Here is a 19889-nt window from a genome sequence, read left to right as displayed (position 1 = left end):
TGTTCACTTCTTCTTTTGTGGCCACCAGGAAGCACAAACACTTTGTGATAGACTGGCATATTGTTCAAAGAATATTCCCTCTCCTCCCTTCCTACTGTGGGAAGAATGTCCTTCCCTGTCCCACTGACTTTGGACTTGGCCACATCACTTGCTTTGGCAGTGGAATATGAGTAGATGTGATGCAAATGGAGACTTTAAATCAGTTGCATGATTTGGCTGGGCTCTGGTGCACCTGTCATTCATTTGCCACAGAGACATCTCCCAGGTAGCTTCTGGTCCAAGGAGAACAAACACACATGAAGCAGATCTGAAGCCAAGCCAAAGCCTTGACCAAGTGCCACCAACCCAGAGCTGAAGCAGAACTGCTCGAACAGACCCTTGGATTCGTGAGCAAATTTAAAAAATATTATTGCTATCTGCCCCTGTGAGTTTTAGTGGGTGGTGTTTCACATTGCACTGCTGCACCAAGAGCTGATTAATATACATGCAGAAGTCTTAATTTCTTGTGTTTTTTACATGTTTTGAGGACTGAGAATAGTGCTAACAACATCAAGAGCTCTTGATAGATTTTTTAACATAAAACTCACTCTTTTAGATGTATAATTCAGCATCACCACCATCTAATTCTAGAATATCTTCATCAGCCCCCAAAGATACCCATAGCCATTATTAGTCTTAATAAATTTTAAAATAATGAGTAATTTAACAAATCATACATAAAAATTCTTAGAACTCTTACTCCAAACTAGCATTATGAAAATAAACATTGCAGAAAAAAATGCTTTTTCATAAATGTCTCCACTAGTGTATTTTAAGATCATTTTTTCATTTTATTTTTAAAATAACTTATACTCACATTCTCATATATTTTAGATATTAATAGTAATACTCATTTAAATTGCTTTTGCAAGACACAGTCCATTTGGGGATTTAATTTTCAGTCTACAGATCACAGAGAGATGCTTACATTAAAAGACTCAAAGCATTCAGGAGGAAAAAAAATCTCACATAGTTCAAAGCTATCAGTAATTGAGGAAAACATGACATAGAATCTGCTTTTGTCCTTTAAAAAAATCTTGGTCAAATGCCCAAAATAAAAATCCTAAAATTTCTAATTATAAGGACCAGAGCTTCAAAAATTAGCAATTTCTCACTATAAAAGAGAAATGTCAAAATCCAAAAAATGACAGGATTGAAAAATTATTCTCACTGGGCAATCGGCACCAGATTTAAACACTGTTACTCTTTATAACAAAGAAAACCATATATTAAATTAAAAAAAACCTGTAATGATAAGCTCATTTTTACTGTATTATCAAAATGGGGGAGGGTGGTTATTTCAGAGCATAATTCCATAAAAGAGATGCCTTTGGGAAAAAAAAGTTTATTAAAGTTTAAGTTTATTAAACTAAAGTATATTCAAAAGTTTATTGAATGTTGAATAATGGGATAAATAAGAAATTCATGTCACGGGTTAAATGTTCAACACCAAAAACTATATTCCCTACATAGAGAAAAAGTACCTTAGACTTGCTTTGGCTGTGCATCATGAAACTGTTTTACCAAATTTAAGAAACCTAGAAAAGCATCCCCTGTAACCACCACTACCTCTTTAAAAAATTATTTAAAAAAAAAAAAAAAGTGAGGATCTGACTGAGGACCAGCAAAGTAACCAGAGAGCTTTCAAGTACCCTGACTCCGCCTAAACTGTCCAACGAGCTTGCATTTTTTCCCTCCTCTTTCCCGTACAGGCTCTGCACAGGATCCAGCTGCGCTGTGCCAATCTGGGTCACTCAACCAGAGGATCAGTGGGCGACAGCCGTCGCCTCCACTTTTAGAAGGCCCACACACCCGGGGAGTGCAGGCTCCGAGCCGAACATTCTCCAGCCCCAGAGTGTCCAGCAAATAGCAACTGCGTGGTTTTGCTATTTCTAGGCTTCAGGGTCCAAAACAATACATCTTACCTGAGGAATACAGAATTAAATGGAGAAGACAAATCAGATTCTGCTAGTGGATATTTTCACTTCTAATAATTTTTAAAAGTTGTTCTGGGGTTAAGAGATGCATTTGGAGTAGATAAGCAATGAGCTCCCGCTGTAGAGCAAGAGGGAACTCTATCTAATCCCTTGTGATGGAACATGATGGAGGATAATGTGAGAAAAAGAATATATACATATGCATGACTGGGTCACTTTGCTGTACAGTAGAAATTGTCAGAACACTGTAAATCAACTATAAGGAAAAAGTAAAAATCATATTTAAAAAAAATTTTTAAAGAAAATTTTTAAAAACTTGCTTTTACAATTCTATAAAGAGATTGGTATATAGTGAGAAGGAAAGGAGAACTGAAGTACCCAGGTTGGACTTCGTATGTTCTTTTTTAACTTTATTGAGATATAATTGACAAACGAAATATTTTAAATGTATGTCATGATGATTTGATGCATATATAATGTGAAAAGATTCCTCCCACCCACTTAATATATTCCATCACCTCACATATTTATTTATGTATATATATATGTAGATAGATAGATTAGATAGATAGACAGATAGATAGACAGACAGATAGATAGATAGACAGATAGATAGATAGATAGATAGAGTAGGTATATAGGGAGGTAGACAGACCTATATAGAGGAGAGGGTTTGCTGAGAACATTTAAGTTTTACCCTCTTAGCAAATGTCACTTTTACAGTGTTATCAATTTTAGTCATCATGTTATACATTAGATCTTCAGATCTTCTTCATCTTATAGCTGAAAGTTTGTACCCTTTAAGCAACCTCTCCCTATTTCTCCCACCCTCAACCCCTGGTAACCACTTTTCTACTTTCGTTTTTACATAGTCAATTTTTTTTTTTTAAGATTCCACATATAAGTGAGATCATACTGTATTTGTCTTCCTCTGTCTGGCTTATTTCACTTAGCATAAGGCCCCCAAGGGCCATTGATGTAGGCACAAATGGCAAGATTTCCATCTTTTTTATCTTTTTTCTGGCATGTGTGTTGCGTGTGCGTGTGCGTGTGTGTGTGTGTGTACCTGTATATACCACATCTTCTTTATCTATTCATCTGTTGATGGACACTTAGGCTGCTTGCATGTCTCGACCACTGTAAATAATGTTGTGATGAACATACAGGTGCATAAATCTTTTAGTGTGTTTGTTTTCTTTGGAAAAATACCCAGAAGTGGAATTGCTGAATCATATAATAGTTCTATTTTTAATCGTTTGAGGGACCTCCACACTGTTTTCCATAGTGGCTGCACCAATTTATATGCCCACCCAAAGTGCACCAGACTTTTCACCCATCCTCGCCAATACCTGTTACTTATTGTCTTTTTAAGGACAGCCATTCTAACAGGCACTAGGTGATATTTCACTGTGGTTTTGATACATTTCCCTGATGATCAGTGATGCTGAGCACCTTTTCTTGTGGGTCATCTGTAGGTCCTCTTTGGAAAAATGTCTATTCAGTTCCTCTGCCCATTTTTTCATCAGACTGTTTTTGGTTTTGCTGTTGAGTTGTGTGAGTCATATTACTTTCAATCAACACTTTAAAATCAATCTGATTCACTCAATCACATGTGGACACCTAGCAGAACCAATTAGGTGCTGGGTTGGGCGCCTGACACTCAATATTTCTAAAACTGCCCCTCTTCCAGTCTTATAAAAATAGGAATGAAACAATAATGTCTTTTTTAACCAATCTTAGATTATAATCCCATGCTCACCTCCAAGAAGTAGCCACTGTTCTGAGGGGTTTGTGTTTTTTTTAACTATTTCCTTGCTTTTCTCTATAGTCTTGCCATCCGTGTATGGATTCCTATGTATTATTGCATTTTTATTAAAATGTTAGTAACATTTGTGACCTCATCCTCTGCTTCCCCCAGATTTTCCTTTAGGGAATTCACCACTTCACTGCTGGGTACCAGTCAATGGTAGGGATGGACCAGGGTGGACCTTGATTGACTAAAGCTAATCAACTTATCTATATTGACTAAAGCTAATCAACTTATCTATTCCCCGAGTGATCACGAAAGAGAGATGTGTCTCCTTTCTCTGCCCAGAAGGTGTAAAGAGAATATGAGGACTGGACTTGCTCTTGTCTAGCCAAGCCTAGAAAAGCCTAGACTTTCTGGGATGGGGTAGGGCAGGTGTGGACACACAGAGCCTGAGCATGAAGCCATGCAATGCACAGCACAGCTTAAAGGCTGAGAAAATCCTTGTCCTTACTGTCATCATTGAGCTGCTGAGTCAGCCTTGCCTGAAGTAGGAATCTATCTCCGGACCATAATACCAATAAAACACCCTTTTTTAAAAGCTGGTTTAAGTAGGATTTCTATTGGTGGCCACCATCAGAATACTAACCAAAACACACAAAAGAATGTTTGATGAAAAAAGTGCTAAACACACACTCATACAAAGTGAAACGAATAAGCAAATTTTTAACACATTACACACTTCACAACTCTTGATGGAAGTGAAAAGTTAGTGGTTTATCACGACAGAGCAACCCCTGAGGTCCATCAGGCCACTAGGGAGGGAGGAGTCTGTTCCCCTATGCCCCCATATGCATTAGAATGTGGGGTTGGGGAGATGCCTGGTACCTCATGTGGATAAAATCACTCTCCTTTCTAGGTGGCAGCAATTATCAAGTAGAATACTGGGTGAAGGGATTCATTTAGGAAGTTTCTTTAAAAATACTGAAAACAAGAGTTTTCAGCTGTGGCTCAGCGGGTTAAGAACCTGACATAGTGTCCCTGAGGATGCAGGTTTGATCCCCGGCCTCGCTCAGTGGGTTAAGGATTCAGCGTTGCCACGAGCCGTGGCGTAGGTCCCAGGTGCAGCTCGGATATGGTGTTGCTGTGGCTGTGACATAGGCCGGCAGCTGTAGCTCTGATTCAACCCCTGACTCCTAGTCCCTGGAGCTTCCATATGTCGCAGTTGCAGTCATAAAAAGAAAAAAGAATACCGAAAACATGTCTAAAGCCAACACTGGCCGACAGCATCCTGAGGCAGCATCTCCAACCCCACCCACCCCACCCTCCCGCTATTGCTCCCTTCACCAACATCCTTCCAGGCTGCCCTTGGTGAAGAGCCTGTATCCTATCCCACAGCACGGTGGCTCCAAGCACAGGTAAAGCAGCCAGACTGCCTGGGTTTGAAGATCAGCCCCACCACCTAATGACTGTGTGACCTTCGACCATTGACTTATTTCTCCGTAAAATGGGAGTCGTCGGGTTTGCACCTAGCTCACAGGAGGTTGAGAAGTTAAATGCTGAGAATAGAGCCAGCCAGGGAACAAGCCCTCATAACTGATGGTCATGAACTACAATAATCTGAGGAAGCCTGGAGAAAATCTGATCCCTTCTCCCAGAGGGAACCAGCCACAGCCCCAGGCTAGGACCGGGCAGCCCTGAGGACGCCCCAGCTTCTGCACCAGGGCTGATGGCCCTCCTTCCATGCCGTCCCCCAGCTTCATTCCGCGCCCCCCCCTCGCCCCGCCTCCGAATATCCCCCCCTCATAGAGCTCCTCTGACTCTTCCCTTGCAGTCTTCGCGCATCCCTCAGCCTGAACCTGGCACACAATTTTCTGCTCCCTTCCGTCTGGCCAGTTCCTGCGCATCCTTTGGGTCTTGGCTTAAACACCACTTCCTCAGAGAGGCTGCCCGAGGTCCCCATGGCTGGAAGGAGGTCCAGACCGCCCCATGTCCACACAATCCTCTCTTCCCTTTCTGAACATGCATCACACAGAGAATCCTATGTTCAGGGTCTGTCTCTCCTGGTAGAAGGTAACCCCCCCGCAAGGGCAGGGACCACATGTATCTCCGCTACTCCTGCGTTCCTAGGACATGCTCAATAAATATATGATGAATGAATGAATAATGTCCCCAACTGAGACAAGGTGCCAATACATACATATTGTTTCAGGAAATCCACACGAATAACAGCCTAGAAGCCCACAACCATCCTCGGACAAACCACTCACACTTACCCTCAAGTCTCAGTTTCCTCATTTCCAACGCACCTCCCAAGAGCTTCTCACCTGCAACAAATCACTTGTGGAGGTTCCCTTGGGGAGAAGGATGCTGCTTTAAGAACGATCAAGGCACACAACCCCAAAGAAAGATGCCTCAGGAAAGAAGCTGCACTATTCCACCACCTCTCCGAAAACAGTACCAGCTTCTCTGGAGAATGGCATCCAAGGTTAGCCAGCAGGAGCTAGGAAATGCCAAGTTCCTTAAAAAGCTTCCTTATGATCCAAGATCCTAAATTCCAGCATCAGGAATCTTCAATGTGTTGTTTTATAATCTATGTGTATGAGCATGTGAGCGAGAGGTAGTAAGTCAGCACGAAACACGAAGATCCAAGTATCTCTAGATCAAAACAACACCCCCACCCCTGAAAATGGGTGAATAATGCCCCAAAGTAAGACAAACAACCAAACACCTCATATTTGGAAAATCACACACTGAAAAATAACAGGGCTTATGGAAAATTTTGAATTGGAGCAGAAAGCTCAAATCCCATTTAACTTTGTAATCAGACCTCTAACAAAAATAAGAAACTGAAAATTCCTAGCGCAGATAAAAAAGATGTTTTCTATTTCCTATTATAGAATAAATGTGGGACTTTAATTATTTGATAAAGTGGGGCAGGACAAGGATGCAGGGTGGAAAGGGTATGAGGAAAGACCAAAGCTGCTGTGTTACATGGAGATAAAACTCGTAATGATCTGGGAAAATCAGATCTTTCAATAAACGCAAAGCCCGATGGAGCCCAGAACAAGCACAGGTGCCATCACCTCCCTGGTTCACGTCCACCAGGCTACTTTGCTTTCGATTGCTGCTAACTGGTGATGCAAAATACTAAGGTGCCAAGAAAAATCTCACGCGAACCCTGGCAACTTGCATCATAAAAACATCACTCCCTATTTCCCAATCGCATATAATAATTCACACTACAGAAACATAAATAAGAGCAGGGCCAACTGTATTTGCTCAGAACACTAGGGAACATGTTGGGGGAGAGGTCTGAGAGTGGCGCTGCGACTAGGACATACCAGATGGGTAACCCAGCCAAGAGAAATACCACTGCAAGGGGCATCACTGGAGGGCCCTGGAGTCACATTGGATGAGAGTCCTGACCCGCCTGCTTGCCAGTCTTTTTTTTTTTAATTGAAGTATAGTTAATATATGACGTTGTATGGCTCTCTGCTGTAGAGCAAAGTGATTCCGCTGCCAGTCTTAACATGAGCACATCTTACTAGAACAGGCACAGTAGCGATCCTTGAACTGGTTGGGTGGGCAGTGGATATTCGTGTTACACAAGGACCAAAGAGGATGACAAATGTAGAGCACCCAGCACAATGCCTGGCAGGGACACACCCTAACGACACATGCTTTTCTGCCTCCTGTTGGGAATAATTTCTGTTCAAGGACTACCTGAATACAGACAGGGAGCCAGGTCTCAACCAAGGGGAAGGAGGTAGGTGAAGAGAAAGGGAGTAAAAATAGTTCCACCCATCGACTATCATTCATTCCGCTCCTATAATGTTTTGTCATCATCGTTCTAACCAGCCTCCTGCCAAAATTTATCTTTCCAAAAGCTATGAAAGGGCTCCAGTTTCAGAAAAAATGTGCTGGAGTTATAGAGGTGGAACTGTTGCCTAGCAACTAACAGTACCACGCACATAGAAGATGCTCAATAAACAGCTGCTAAGGGGGAGAGGCAGGCAGAGGAAGGCGCAGGTCATCTGCTTGCTTAGATAGTGGGAAGCAGGATCCTTTTAGAAGTTTGGCTCCAGGGAGTTTTCTTCGGTGCTCAGTGGTTAACGAACCCGACTAGGATACATGAGGGTGAGGGCTCATTTCTTGGGCTCGCTCATTGGGTTAAGGATCTGGTGTAGGTCGAAGACAAGGCTCGGATCCCACGTTGCTGTGGCTGTGGCATAGGCTGGCAGCTGCAGTTCCGACTTGACCCCTAGCCTGAGAACGTCCATATGCCATGGGTGTGGCCCTGGAAAAAAACAAATTTTGCTTCTGCTTCTAGAGTATAGCAGTTTTCAGCCCAAGCTCAAACTCTGGAACAAAACTGCCTGGGTTCAAATCCCAGCTCTGCCAGTTATAAATTATGTGACTTCAGGCAAAGTAGTTAACACTTCTGTGCTCCAGTTTTCCCATCATGTAAAATGGGCATAAAATGGTGCTTACCTGAGAAGTACATTATCTGCTAGGTACAGGGCTAGATATGATATGATATGATATGATATGACATGATATGATATTATAATATTATTTTATATTATATCTCAAGCACCTACACCAGCCCTGCCATATGACAAGGGCTCTAGAAGTGTAACTATTATTATTTTTTATGTGGCACTGAACCAGCCACCTTATCATGTTACATCATCACATTCCGTCAACTCCTGCAACGTGATGACTCAGGCTTCCACTTGTCACCCACCCCTCCCCTCTATGACATCTTTCAAGGTTCCTGAGGAAACAGGCGGCAACCACATCTGTTGGTCGATAACACCATTCGGATCACAAGCTCCCTTTTTCATTTTCTGTAGGAAAGGCAGAGAGGATGCCATTTCTCAGTGTTTCCATTGGGTCATGACAATGAATGGTCACAGCCGTAGTCACTTATTAATACCAGCTGCTGGTCATTTGTTTTTGTGGGGTGTTGCCCTTTTAAAAATACTTATGTAGGGAGTTCCCGACGTGGCTCAGCGGGAACGAACTTGACTAGGATATATGAGGTTGCGGGTTCGATTCCTGGCCTCGCTCAGTGGTTAAGGATCGGGCATTGCCATGAGCTGTGGTATAGGTTGCATGTGCGGCTCAGATCCCACATTGCTGTGACTGTGGTGTAGGCCAGTGGCTACAGCTCCAATTCGACCCCTAGCCTGGGAACCTCTAAAAAGACCCCCCCAAAAAAAACCTATCTAATAAGAACTCATCCAGAGGACCACTAAAATCAAATCCCTCAGTGCTTTTTCTTTAGCTAGATCCCACAACAGGGGGAGCGAGGGGAGGCTAAGTGGGGTGAGGAGAGAAAGAGAAGCGGAGGCCAGGGCAGAAGGCGGGGAGTGTGTCTATTTAAAAAAAGGAGGCATCTGCTCTCCCACCCTGAAGACAGAAATGCCAAGTGCAGTGAGCCCTACACCAGTCCAACCTGAGGGCCAGGGCAGCCTCCTAAATAATTCCTTCAACTGATCCCCTGCATGAAGAGCCAGCAGTGGAATCACTTTCCAAGGGACCAATCACTGACTGTCTCCAGGCAACTATTGGGTAAACTGCTTTTTTTAATCAGTCTTTAAAGACGCACACACAGAGAACACTTTGCTTCCCGTCAGGGCAGCAACAGAGTCTATTTTCTCTGCCACAGCAGAGTCCAGGTGCCAATCAGGCAATCGTAGCTGGGCACAGCCTCACTGAGACATCATCTCTCAGGCAGCGGGGCATGTGGCTCCGAGGCCCCAACGGGGAGCAGGTGAATAAACGGAAGAGCGGTGGGATGAGCTCTGCGACCCAGACCTTGGCCACAGGAGCTCTGGGGTTTATCAAAGGAGGTGGCTCCCAGGAAGGATATGTTTGTTAGAATGAGATGTGACAACTTTTCTAACAGAGGTGAATTCTAAATGCCAGATGTGCGCAGAGAAGGATTAGGGGCTTAGAGGAATCAGGGAGTCTGCCTCAGATGCAGTCATATTTAGCCCTGTCTTGAAAGGACTTGTCCCTGGAGAGGGGGCATTTCAGGCTGTCCCTCCCTCAGTTGCCATTCTCCCCTTTCTCCTGAGGGACAGAACCCAGATTATTGCCTGGGAACATGGCACGCTCCCCTGCAATCAGGAGTGGCCATGTTACCCAAATTCTGGGCAATAAAATGGAAGCAGGAATGTCAGGAAAAGTTTTCTAAAAGGCCTCTCATAAAGGAAGGATGCACTCTTCATTTTCCCTTCCTCCATCCTGCTTCCTGGAAAGGTGACGTGATGATGTGTCTCTAGCAGTCACGTTGGACCATGAGGAAGGGGGTTCTAGAGATGATGGGTTCGAGGGTTAAGAGGAACCTAAGTCACAGAATTTACAACTTATGGGGCTCCCAGATGACATGTGACTTTATTAGTTTATAAAGCACCTTCTTTTAGAGGAATTTAGGGGGAGCATGTTCCCCAATCAGAGGACATCTGTGGGTCACCACTCAAAGTCTCACACAAAATTGCTCAGCTTACTCTCTGAAAAGTAGGCAGGTTTCCTGCAGCTTCGTCTCACTTCAGAATAGAGTGTCGTCTCTACAGGCCCTACTTTGTGTAATAATTTTCATGGCAGAGTCCAGGCTCAAGTGTAAGTCCCCAAGTCCTCCCTGCCATTTCTCTCAGAAGAGGGGCTCTAGATGGATTATACCTTGGTCCTAAGCAGTAGAGTGGACTATCATGCAAACCCTACTCTCTGGGTGGCCTACAAGAATATTCGAGAATTTCTGACTCGGCTCCCTTCTCCACCCGCTCCGGTACACACACCCCTTCAACACATCTGGAAATTTTTAACAGCATAAAAGCCTGTGTTGTGTGTACACGAAAGCCCTTATCTCAAAAAATTAGCAGCAAACTAGTTCCTCTATTCAGCACCCTTTGATGGTCTTAGCTTAACTATTATTTTCACTGTGAGTTCTTGTCTGCTTGAAGTTCTTTTCCCTTAAGTCCCCCATTCTTCATCTACATAGCACTTATCCCAGTTTGTTATTATGTATTTATTGTTTATGCTCTACCCCACCCCCACTACGACATGGTGCATTTTCATGTGGGCAGGAATCACATTTATTTTGCTTGCCATCTAACCTTGGTTCTCAGCACTATGCCGGGTGCATTGCTGGAGCTTAGTAAACACTTTTCAGGAAATGAATTTCACAAGTTGTTTAAAACACTTGTACACATTAATGCTTATTTTCACCATTAACGCTTATTTCAGTGTTTACAGTGAAGTGAGCTTACGAGTGATAGTCAAGCATCCCAAGTAATTACCTTCATATCTTGAAGCATTTGACTGAGCCTATCCTAGCCTTCACTCAGTTTCCTATCAGAATAAAACAACTGTTTGAATATCTTTTTTTTTTTTTTGTCTTTTTAGGGCCGCACCCATGGCATATGGAGGTTTCCACATTAGGGGGTGAATTGGGAGCTGTAGCCACCAGCTTATGCCACAGCCACAGTAACTCAGGATCCGAGCTGAGTTTGCAACCTACCCAACAGATCCTTAACCCACTGAGCGAGGCCAGGGATCAAACCCACATCCTCATGGGTACTAGTCGGGTTCATTAACCTCTTAGCCATGACAGGAACTCCTTATTTTTTAAATATTTCTTAGGAGAAGAAAAGAGAGCCTCTACTCCACAATAAATAAATTCAATTCCTCACTTGTGCACTCACTTGGTAAAAAAACAAGGCTTTGGACTTTTTTATAATAGTATTGGGATGTAAAAATAAAAAAGTCACAAGCCCTTCTGCCCTTGACCTTTATGAAAAATAAAAGCAAGTGCAGGTCTATTCTTACATGGTCTCCTAATGGGCTATTTAGGGATCGATGGGTGGGGTACATCCCTAAGTTCTAAGGTTGACCAGGAGACCGAGCTGCCTCCTACCATGGCTGTCACTGTCACAGTCTGAATGCAGAGTCACAGAAACACGGAGCTCTCCCAGCCCAACCAAAATTTTATCCTTCAAGGCCCAGCATAGATAAAAGGACAGTTTTGCTGATAGTGTATTTTAGTGGGAAAAGGTGTCAGCCAAGACATTTCTTTGGTGCATGTCACATGACTCCATCTCCTTGGCTTTTGCGCTTATGCCAAAGATAATTCCCTGAGATACTAGGGCCACCCCATCAGGGTCAGCTGCGTAAGGACATCTCTTCCAGAACGTTCTTTTCAGCACCGCACATGCGGAATTTTACCACAGCCAAGAACTGAGCTCCGAGACATCATACTTCCTTGCAGAGAGGGAGGGCAGAAGGCATTCAATAGTCCATCACTCTTTTTTTTTTTTTAGGCCTACTTTTTTTCCTGTATCAAGTGGTAACCCTCTAATTTAGACTATTTTGATATTTCACTTAAATACAGCACTTAAAGTGTTGTCATCCTTTCCTCTTCGACTGCCCTGAAGTCATCCTTTTTCCCATCCTCCCCTCCCCCGCCCCCAGACCCTATCTGCTGCTACCTTTCCTTTGCTTCAGAGGTAAACACACACACATCCTGAGGAACAAATGAGGGGAAACAGTACAAAACTGCATTGGGTATTTTTCTCAATCACGGAAGGGTGAAGTGGGTTTCAAAAATAAAATCTAGCACCAGTGAGAGCAGTTTCGTCAAAAATCAACAAAGTGACTCAGTCCTCGACCATGAAAAGAAAGGCCAAAATGATGAGGGTTAGACGGGGATACAGGTGACAGGGATGTCATCTACAAGCCAGGACTCCCAGACGTCACAGAGCTACTTGGTCCAGACCCCTCAGTTCTTTAAGAAGGGTCCGAGATACCTGCAGGAGAGGCTGCCAATCTCCTCTCTCGGAACAACCTGCCTCTTGGCTGAACTCAACAACAAAACGGTTCAGGTGAGAGATGGGAGAGCTTCCAGGGGAGGAGGGAGGAGCCTCAGACAGATGTGCCAACACCGCATAAACACATCAGCCCAGTGAAGAGACAGCCCTTTGCACCCCTATTTGGAGCACAAAACAGATGTCAGGTCTTCACTCAAACTCTGTGCGGAAGGTAAAGTATGGAACAATGCATCTGCTCACCTCCTCCATTAGAAATGCTAAAGCACGGAGCTCCCCTCAGGGCTCAGCAGAAATGAATCTGACTAGCATCCATGAGGACACAGGTTCGATCTCTGGCCTTGCTCAGTGGGTTAAGGATCTGGCATTGCCGTGAGCTGTGGTGTAGGGCGCAGATGTGGCTCAGATCTGATGTTGCTGTGGCTGTGGTGTAGGCCGGCAGCTGCAGCTCCGATTAGAACCCTAGCCTGGGAACTTCTATCTATATGCCACGGGTGCAGCCCTAAAAAGAAGTTAAAAAAAGAAAAGAAAAGAAAAAGAAAGCAAGGACTTTAAAAAAAAAAAAAAGTGGGGGTGGGGAGATCCCTTGCACGGTCACAGGAACAGAAGGCACAATCCTCACAGGAATTTTCACACATGGCCCTAAATGTAGGAAGCGGTACATGGGATCCGATAACAAAGGCTGCAAAGTCAGACAGTCTGGGTTTGAAGCCTGACTCTGACAGGTACTCCCTGAGCAGGTGACCATGGGCAAGCCTCCTAATTCCTGGAAGCCCCAAGGTCTTCAACTATAAATTTTAGATATCTGGGTATTTGGGATATCTGTAGAAGTTAAGAAAGGATGCTTTTGATTAAAGTCCTACTTTTGCCACTTACCCGTGACTTTGGGCAAGATACTTTCTCACCTGCAAATGGGGATAATAACAGTACTTACTTAAAATGCCAACCTTGACTTTTTCACCCTGTGCCGGACACATAGTAAGCACTCAACAAACACCAGCTGTGATCGTCACGAGCATCACATTCAGCACCATCATCATTATTATCATGTTACTCCTGGCGATGACATTTTTAAGTTTCAGAACAGTCCGAAGCAAAACGAGAAGCTGCCAGGCCCATTTCCCAGAGCTGCCTGGTCCCTCCCAGCACTGACTGCCACCCACAGAGTCACGGGCCAGCTGTCTGCATCATGGCTCCATTGTCACCCGTCAGCAGAGAGCAGGGGACCCAGAGATCCAGTTGCTGGGGACACATGCCCCACCCTACCCCCTCTTGGTGGCCAGAGCTGTGTCTACCCATTTGGAGCTTGCCTGATGCAAACTCGGTTTCCAAGGAAATGCGGGGGCCAGAAGAGCCAGCTCCACCTCCCACTCCACTTCCCCTTTCCCCAAATCTGTGGGACCTCACTGTTCTCCAGCCATGTGACAGCATTGTGTCACAGCAGCCCTTGTATACAAACAAGCCGGACTATTTAAATGTCCTTGTGAGAAAGATGCCGCCTGCTCTCATTTCCATATGTATTCAGACCAGCCCTCCCTTCTTGAGCTAGCCAGAGTAGTTCTTCTTCCCCTTCCTCAGCTCTCCATACAGAGCTGGAGGACCATATGCAAAGTTCGATCTTTATTGTCGCAAAAAAAGATGTAAGAGTCCTCAAGTCCTGACAAAGAAAAAGAATTAGAATGACTGCATAACGTATGGCATGTGTTCATTCGTCATTACATCGCAAATGTCATGTCTTACTTACACTGAAAATGGACTGGCCACTACATGCTAGATTCTCTCAAAGGCTACAGAGAAATTCTCCCAACTGCCAAACACCACAACAGCTTTCAGTCCTGGAGAGCTAAGGTACCCTCGGTGCTTTGAGTCTTCAAAATCAGGTCGCAGTTGCATAAGAAAACAACGCTATGTGAGCAGGGGAAAATGACCCAAAATGATGAACACATCCCTTCTAGCACTAGTTCCCACTCAGGCGAAATATGGATTAGGTCACAAATGAGATTACATTCAGCGCCAGGCCCCACAGGCATGCATGCTATGATTAAAGTTAAAGGAGTCCACAAATGTCTTTAGTTGAGAAGTAAGGCTGAATTGGGTTAAAATTTCCAACCCCTCCCTAAAGGCCTGGCAACTTGTTTCAAATCACAACTGAAACCAAGCTGGAGAGACATCTGTTTCTCCAAAAAGTGTTTGGCATTGCAGAGAAGAACTACAGATTAGAGCAGATAAATATTGTTGCGGGCAGAGGCAAAGGTGGGGGGCGGGGGGCGTACCAAGAAAATCAGAATCACCTTCCTGCTAACAGAGTCTTATGACTCAATAAATACCGTGTGTTATGGGGGTTGGGGGGGGTAAGAAAGGAAGAAGGAGAAAGGAAAATAAATGAGGGAATTATTCTTTTTCTAGAGGGAGCTGACACACAACTTCAATGAACGAAACACTGCTACGCTAGAGATGCATGTTCAGACAACCACCATTTGTATAACGCTTTAATGTTGGATTGTCTGTAAAACGAGAGGAACTGAGCCTTCTGCTTAGAGTCTGGTAACAAAGGCCGAGCATTAAATGTAAATCGGCAACGTAACATCGAGGAATAATTTTCTAATCCTCAATGGACTATCAAGATCATCCTATCAGTAGATATTCCTGGCTTTCCTCTGATCCCTACACATCTTTTAGATAAATAAGAGTAAGCTAGGGTAAGTTAGAGTAACGCAAAGCCCCTGACGTCTAGTCCAGGTGTCTGGAGCTAATAAGGTAAGATAATAGAATGAGATCAGTGGGTAACTGAATTATATTTTGTACACTGAGCCATTCAGGGTTCTGAAGATGTTCTTTCAAAGTCAGCGGTAGTTATTAACAACAACAGAAACGACAGTAATAGCAATAATGTGGTATAATAACAATGGGGATGGGAGCAGTACTATAGTAGTAATGGTAGTAATAGTAATAGTAATAGCAATAGTAATCTAATGGTAATATTAATAACACCCCTTACTTAGGCGGCCCTCCTAAGTGATGGCTACTGGCCTAAGCACTTTCAACGTACTCACTTATTTCATTCTCACAGCCCTCCTTCCAGGTTGGTATGCTATTATTAGAACCCCTGTTTCACAGATGTTTTCAAAAATATCTCTGTTATGGCTGCTGTTCTTTAAAAACTAAAGCCAGCTTTCAAAGAAACTATTCAGAACCAAAGAGAGGAAACAGCCTGAAGGCAGTAGGCCTGGGTTTCCCACCCAGGTGTGCAAGGTCTGACCTCACTGCCCCTTGGCTTAAGAAAGCCTCCTCCAAAAGGAAGGTGGAAGGAAATTAGGCCCCTGCCTGCTGGTAGCCAGCGGTAATACTTGAAGTTTGTTGTTTCCTCAGGGAGTCTCCCCAAAGCCCCATTAAGACATGGAGCCGGCTCCGACAGCTATAAAAAGTCCCTGCAAGTGTGAGGGAACTGTTCCCTCCCGGTCTGTGACCTCTGTTAGGGCTTTCACCTTTGCCAGCTAAGGCAGGAGCCTGGGGTGGGGCGGGGTGGGGCGACGTGGGGGCCTGGTGTCCAGGCCACTGTTTCCTGCCCAGGAACACAGCCCTCAAAGAGCTAAGGCTGCAGGCTGAGAAAATTCCTCACTCACAACTTAGCTCCTGGAGCTCGTTCCCCAAGCCTTTCTTTATGAAGAATGAAGGGTTTTCTGGCCAATCCAGGGCCTCCAGGAAGACCAGGGACGAAAGAGAAGAGACAAGCTGCAAGGTTTGTTTATTAGCCTGCGGCACCCAAGGGAACATTTTTTTCTGAAAAGGTGAAGTTCCTAATGACTCAAAAGAAAAAAGAAAAGAAAAAAAAACCCATTGGAAATTTAATCACCGACTAAAAAAAAAAAGTGATAAAGCCCCACCAATGAGGATGTGGCCCAAGACAATGCAGCCCCTAAAGGAGAGGCAATTGTCTCAAATAGTCCCCCTGGGAGCTCAGCCTGCACTAAAGACTGCATTGCTGCTATATTAGCCCGGGGAATCTTTGTTCACTGGGAGACTACGCGCAGAACCGGCTGTTACTGCTCCTGGGCTCCTCCAGTTTACAGACGCTGCATTTACATTTCAAGAGGAATCTCCGGGAAGGAAGGAGGGCGGGCTCCATCTCTCCCTGGAGCAAACACCTTTTTATACCGCCTGGGAGGGGAAGCTCTCCTTTCCGTGAAACCCTACTCGGCGATGGAAAGGAGATAGGCAGCTTCAATAATGCACACGCACAGCGCCACGGCTGCTCCGTCCTAAGGCCACGCACTGCCTGGTGTGGCTTTCACATTCTCCAGTTGGCAGACCAGGAAAGCACCAAGAATAATGCTCAACTGTCTATAGGGCCCAGTGGGGCTCTGCTTCCTAAGGAAGTTGTCAGTGGTGGTGGTGGTGGTGTTTTAACCTACGGAACCAGGACAGAAGCTGAGAGCCTGCCCTGCATAATATTTAGCCTGAAATATACCACCACTTAAAAACCAACTGTGACCTGGGCAGAAGATGTTTTAGATGGTGATCTAGGTGGGGGCTGCGGTACTGTATACACATGTCAGAATTCATGGAGGTGTGCACTTAACATGTGTGCCCCTTCCTGTTGGTGACTTATACCACAATACATTTTTAAAAGTGGTGTATGTCAGTGTTACTTACAAATTAAGGAAACTGGGAATAAACCACTTGACTTCGAGAATTATAGGCATCCCCTCACCACCATCCACATCCAAAATCTCTCCAGAACATTTTAAAGTGCAAAAACATGAAAAACATAGTACTCCAATTCTCAACCAAGCTGGTGACAACAAACGGCTCCTGTGTGTCCTGTGAGCCCAAGTATGCAGCACAGAGGGAGCACCTGTCACAGCCCAAGCCATGCTAACCACATGTCACAATAAAAAGCCAAGGTCTTTTTCTCATCTGGTCATGAGCCATCAAATTATAAGAGACATGATTGGGGCTTTTAAAAGCAAAGAGCCTTGAGTTTATTCTTCTGTGTCTTTAACCCTATTTAAAAATAGGTCTTTCTAAACTCTGCCTAGCACTCTTGTTTGCATGAAGCAGATTAACCCTGTAAGGTGCAGGCCTCTGGCTGGCCGGTCAGAGCACCATTGAATGAGGGTGGTTTCCGCAGACAGCTCAGCAGATTTAAATCTGTACCATCTAGCTCTGTTACTCCAGCAGCATCAAGATGTGAGGTGCCACACGGAGTGTCAGTTAAGTGATAAGTCTGAGTACTAACATGCTTCACCGTTGCTAGATCATGATTTAGCCGTACATCTCTTCCTTTAAACTACCAGGGAGGGAAAGCAGCTTGTCCCTGAGGAAAGAGGGCCAAAATGCACCTTCCGCTGAGCCTCAAGAAAGGCCGCCCGCGGAAAGAGGCTCACTGCACAGGTCACAGGGGGTCACCTTTCCCCCGCGCGCCCTGCAAGAGTCCTGACCCCCGCAGACACGTCATTTCAGGGGCACGGGACCACCAAGCTGCATTTACAGATAGACATCGAGAATCAGAATCGCCCAGGGAGCGCTTCCTGGACTGAGCCGAGAGCTCCAGTGATTTCCCTAGCCTGCCACCGAGTCATTTAAGAAGTAAAATATGCCAACGGGGCCCGGTACTCGGCCCCTGCGAGCCCGCCCCACCGCCTCTCGGATGGAGCAGGGGCTGCCGATGTTTGGTCTGCGCGGATGGCGCTTTCGCAGGTGGGTCTAGCAGGCTCCCCGGCCCTCTGTGCTATGCCAGCCTCACACCTGACCCAGTGCCAAGAATACAGCCCGAGGGTCCAGTGGGTACGCGCTTCCGTGGTGATATACACAGCTCTGCTTCCCAAGGGCAGGGAGGGGGCACCAACCGGCAGAGATAGGACGTGGAGCAGGCCCTCTCCCCCGCCCCCCGCCAAATGCGGCCTCGGCAAGGACTCCGGAGGCTCTCGCTTAATGCGCCTTTGCGGCGCTTGGGCTCCCACTGCGCTTCCCGTGGCAGCGCCTGGAAGCGGCAGGAGCTGAGATTTGCGCTGCTGGCGGGCAGGAGGGATGGAGGCGCAGGGGACCGCTTCCTGCCCCCTACATGCACAGCGAGCGCAGTGTCCCCACTTCGCGCCCACCCTCACCCAAGTCGCCAGTACCAAAGCGTCAGAGAATCACAGCTCGCTCGAGGCCCTGGCGGGTGACCTGGCGCAGCTGGCAAAAGAAAGTGGGGGGAGGCGAGGCTCGACCTGTCGTCCGTGTGTGCGCGGGTCAGGGGCTCCGGGCGCCCCTGCAAGGCCGCCCGCCAGCCGCGGGCACCTACCTCGATCCACTTCTGCGCCTCGGAGAAGGCGGGCTCGGGGGGCGGCTCGGGCTGCAAGGGCTGAAGAGCTTCCAGACCAAGAGCGGGACAAGCCATTTGCGAAGCCCCGCGTCCACTCGAGCGCTGGGCCGCCGGGATGAGGACGGCCGCCGCCGCCGCCGCTGCCGCCGCAGGAGCGCGCTCCCCGCCCCTTCCCGCCCGCCCGTTCTCCGGCTCTCCTCCCCCGCCGGCCCCTCCTCCGCTCAGCGCAGGTCCCCGCGGAGAGCCGCGCTGCCGCCGAGGACGCCGCCGCAGCTGTTCCCAGAGCCGCCAGGCTCGGCCACGCCGCGAGTCCCCGCGGGAGCGAGCGCCGAGGCGCCAGGAGCTCCCTCTACCCCCACCTCCGCTCCGCCCCCCGCCCCGGGCGAGGTGTCAGCCACCGGCTAAAAATAACCGAGAGTGAGCACTGGGTGTCTCCCTCCCTGCCCACGACGCGACCGGGACAGGGACTCGGGCCAGCCGCCCCGCGCACGTCCTCGCGCCGGGCTGTCCCGGGAGAGGCGAGCGAGCCCGGCGCACGCGTCCCTGGGGAGCTAGTGCTGCCGCAGCAGGACGGTGGCCGCCCGCACCTGCAGTCCCCTCCCACTACGCGCTGCAGCAGCGGCAGTGGTGGCAAGAGGGGCAGCCCTCTAACCTGGTGCCAGGGATGTTCAATCGCCTGATCTTTTTGGAAGGGGGAAAACAAAAAAGATAAGCGACCTTTATGAGCCTTTTTCTCTCCAGGCACGCTACCTGTGTCCCCGTCTGTTGATTAATTTAACTCATCATTTTTGTGCACCTACTGTGTGCCAGGCACTGAAGTAGTCGCTGGGGACCCAGGGATGACAGAAAGAAAGAACGAGAGGGAGGGAGGACTCCAGGACCTAGCCCTCAAAATAATTATATCCTAGAGAAAATGGGGTCAAACAAAAGAAGGTAATTGTGGAGAGTGATGCTAAGAAGGTAAAAGCAGAGAAGAGAAATTATGACCTGGGAAGAGAACATTGACTAGCTTCAAATAGTCTCTC

General features: G+C 46.5%; 1 protein-coding gene across 1 annotated transcript in view; it reads right to left on the bottom strand.

The window, feature by feature from the left end:
• LIMCH1 (LIM and calponin homology domains 1) overlaps positions 1-19171 on the bottom strand; it is a 356320-nt gene extending 337149 nt beyond the window's left edge. Inside the window, 1 exon segment of the mRNA XM_047799516.1 lies at positions 18844-19171. Coding sequence (XP_047655472.1) covers positions 18844-18939 — 96 coding nt within the window. The 5' untranslated portion in view covers positions 18940-19171.
• Positions 19172-19889: the final 718 nt, after the last annotated feature.

The sequence above is a fragment of the Phacochoerus africanus genome, chromosome 10 (genome assembly GCF_016906955.1).
Source record: "Phacochoerus africanus isolate WHEZ1 chromosome 10, ROS_Pafr_v1, whole genome shotgun sequence".
Taxonomy (NCBI): Eukaryota; Metazoa; Chordata; class Mammalia; order Artiodactyla; family Suidae; genus Phacochoerus; species Phacochoerus africanus.
Note: the sequence above shows the minus strand (reverse complement) of the source record. Positions and strands in the feature narration are given on the sequence as shown.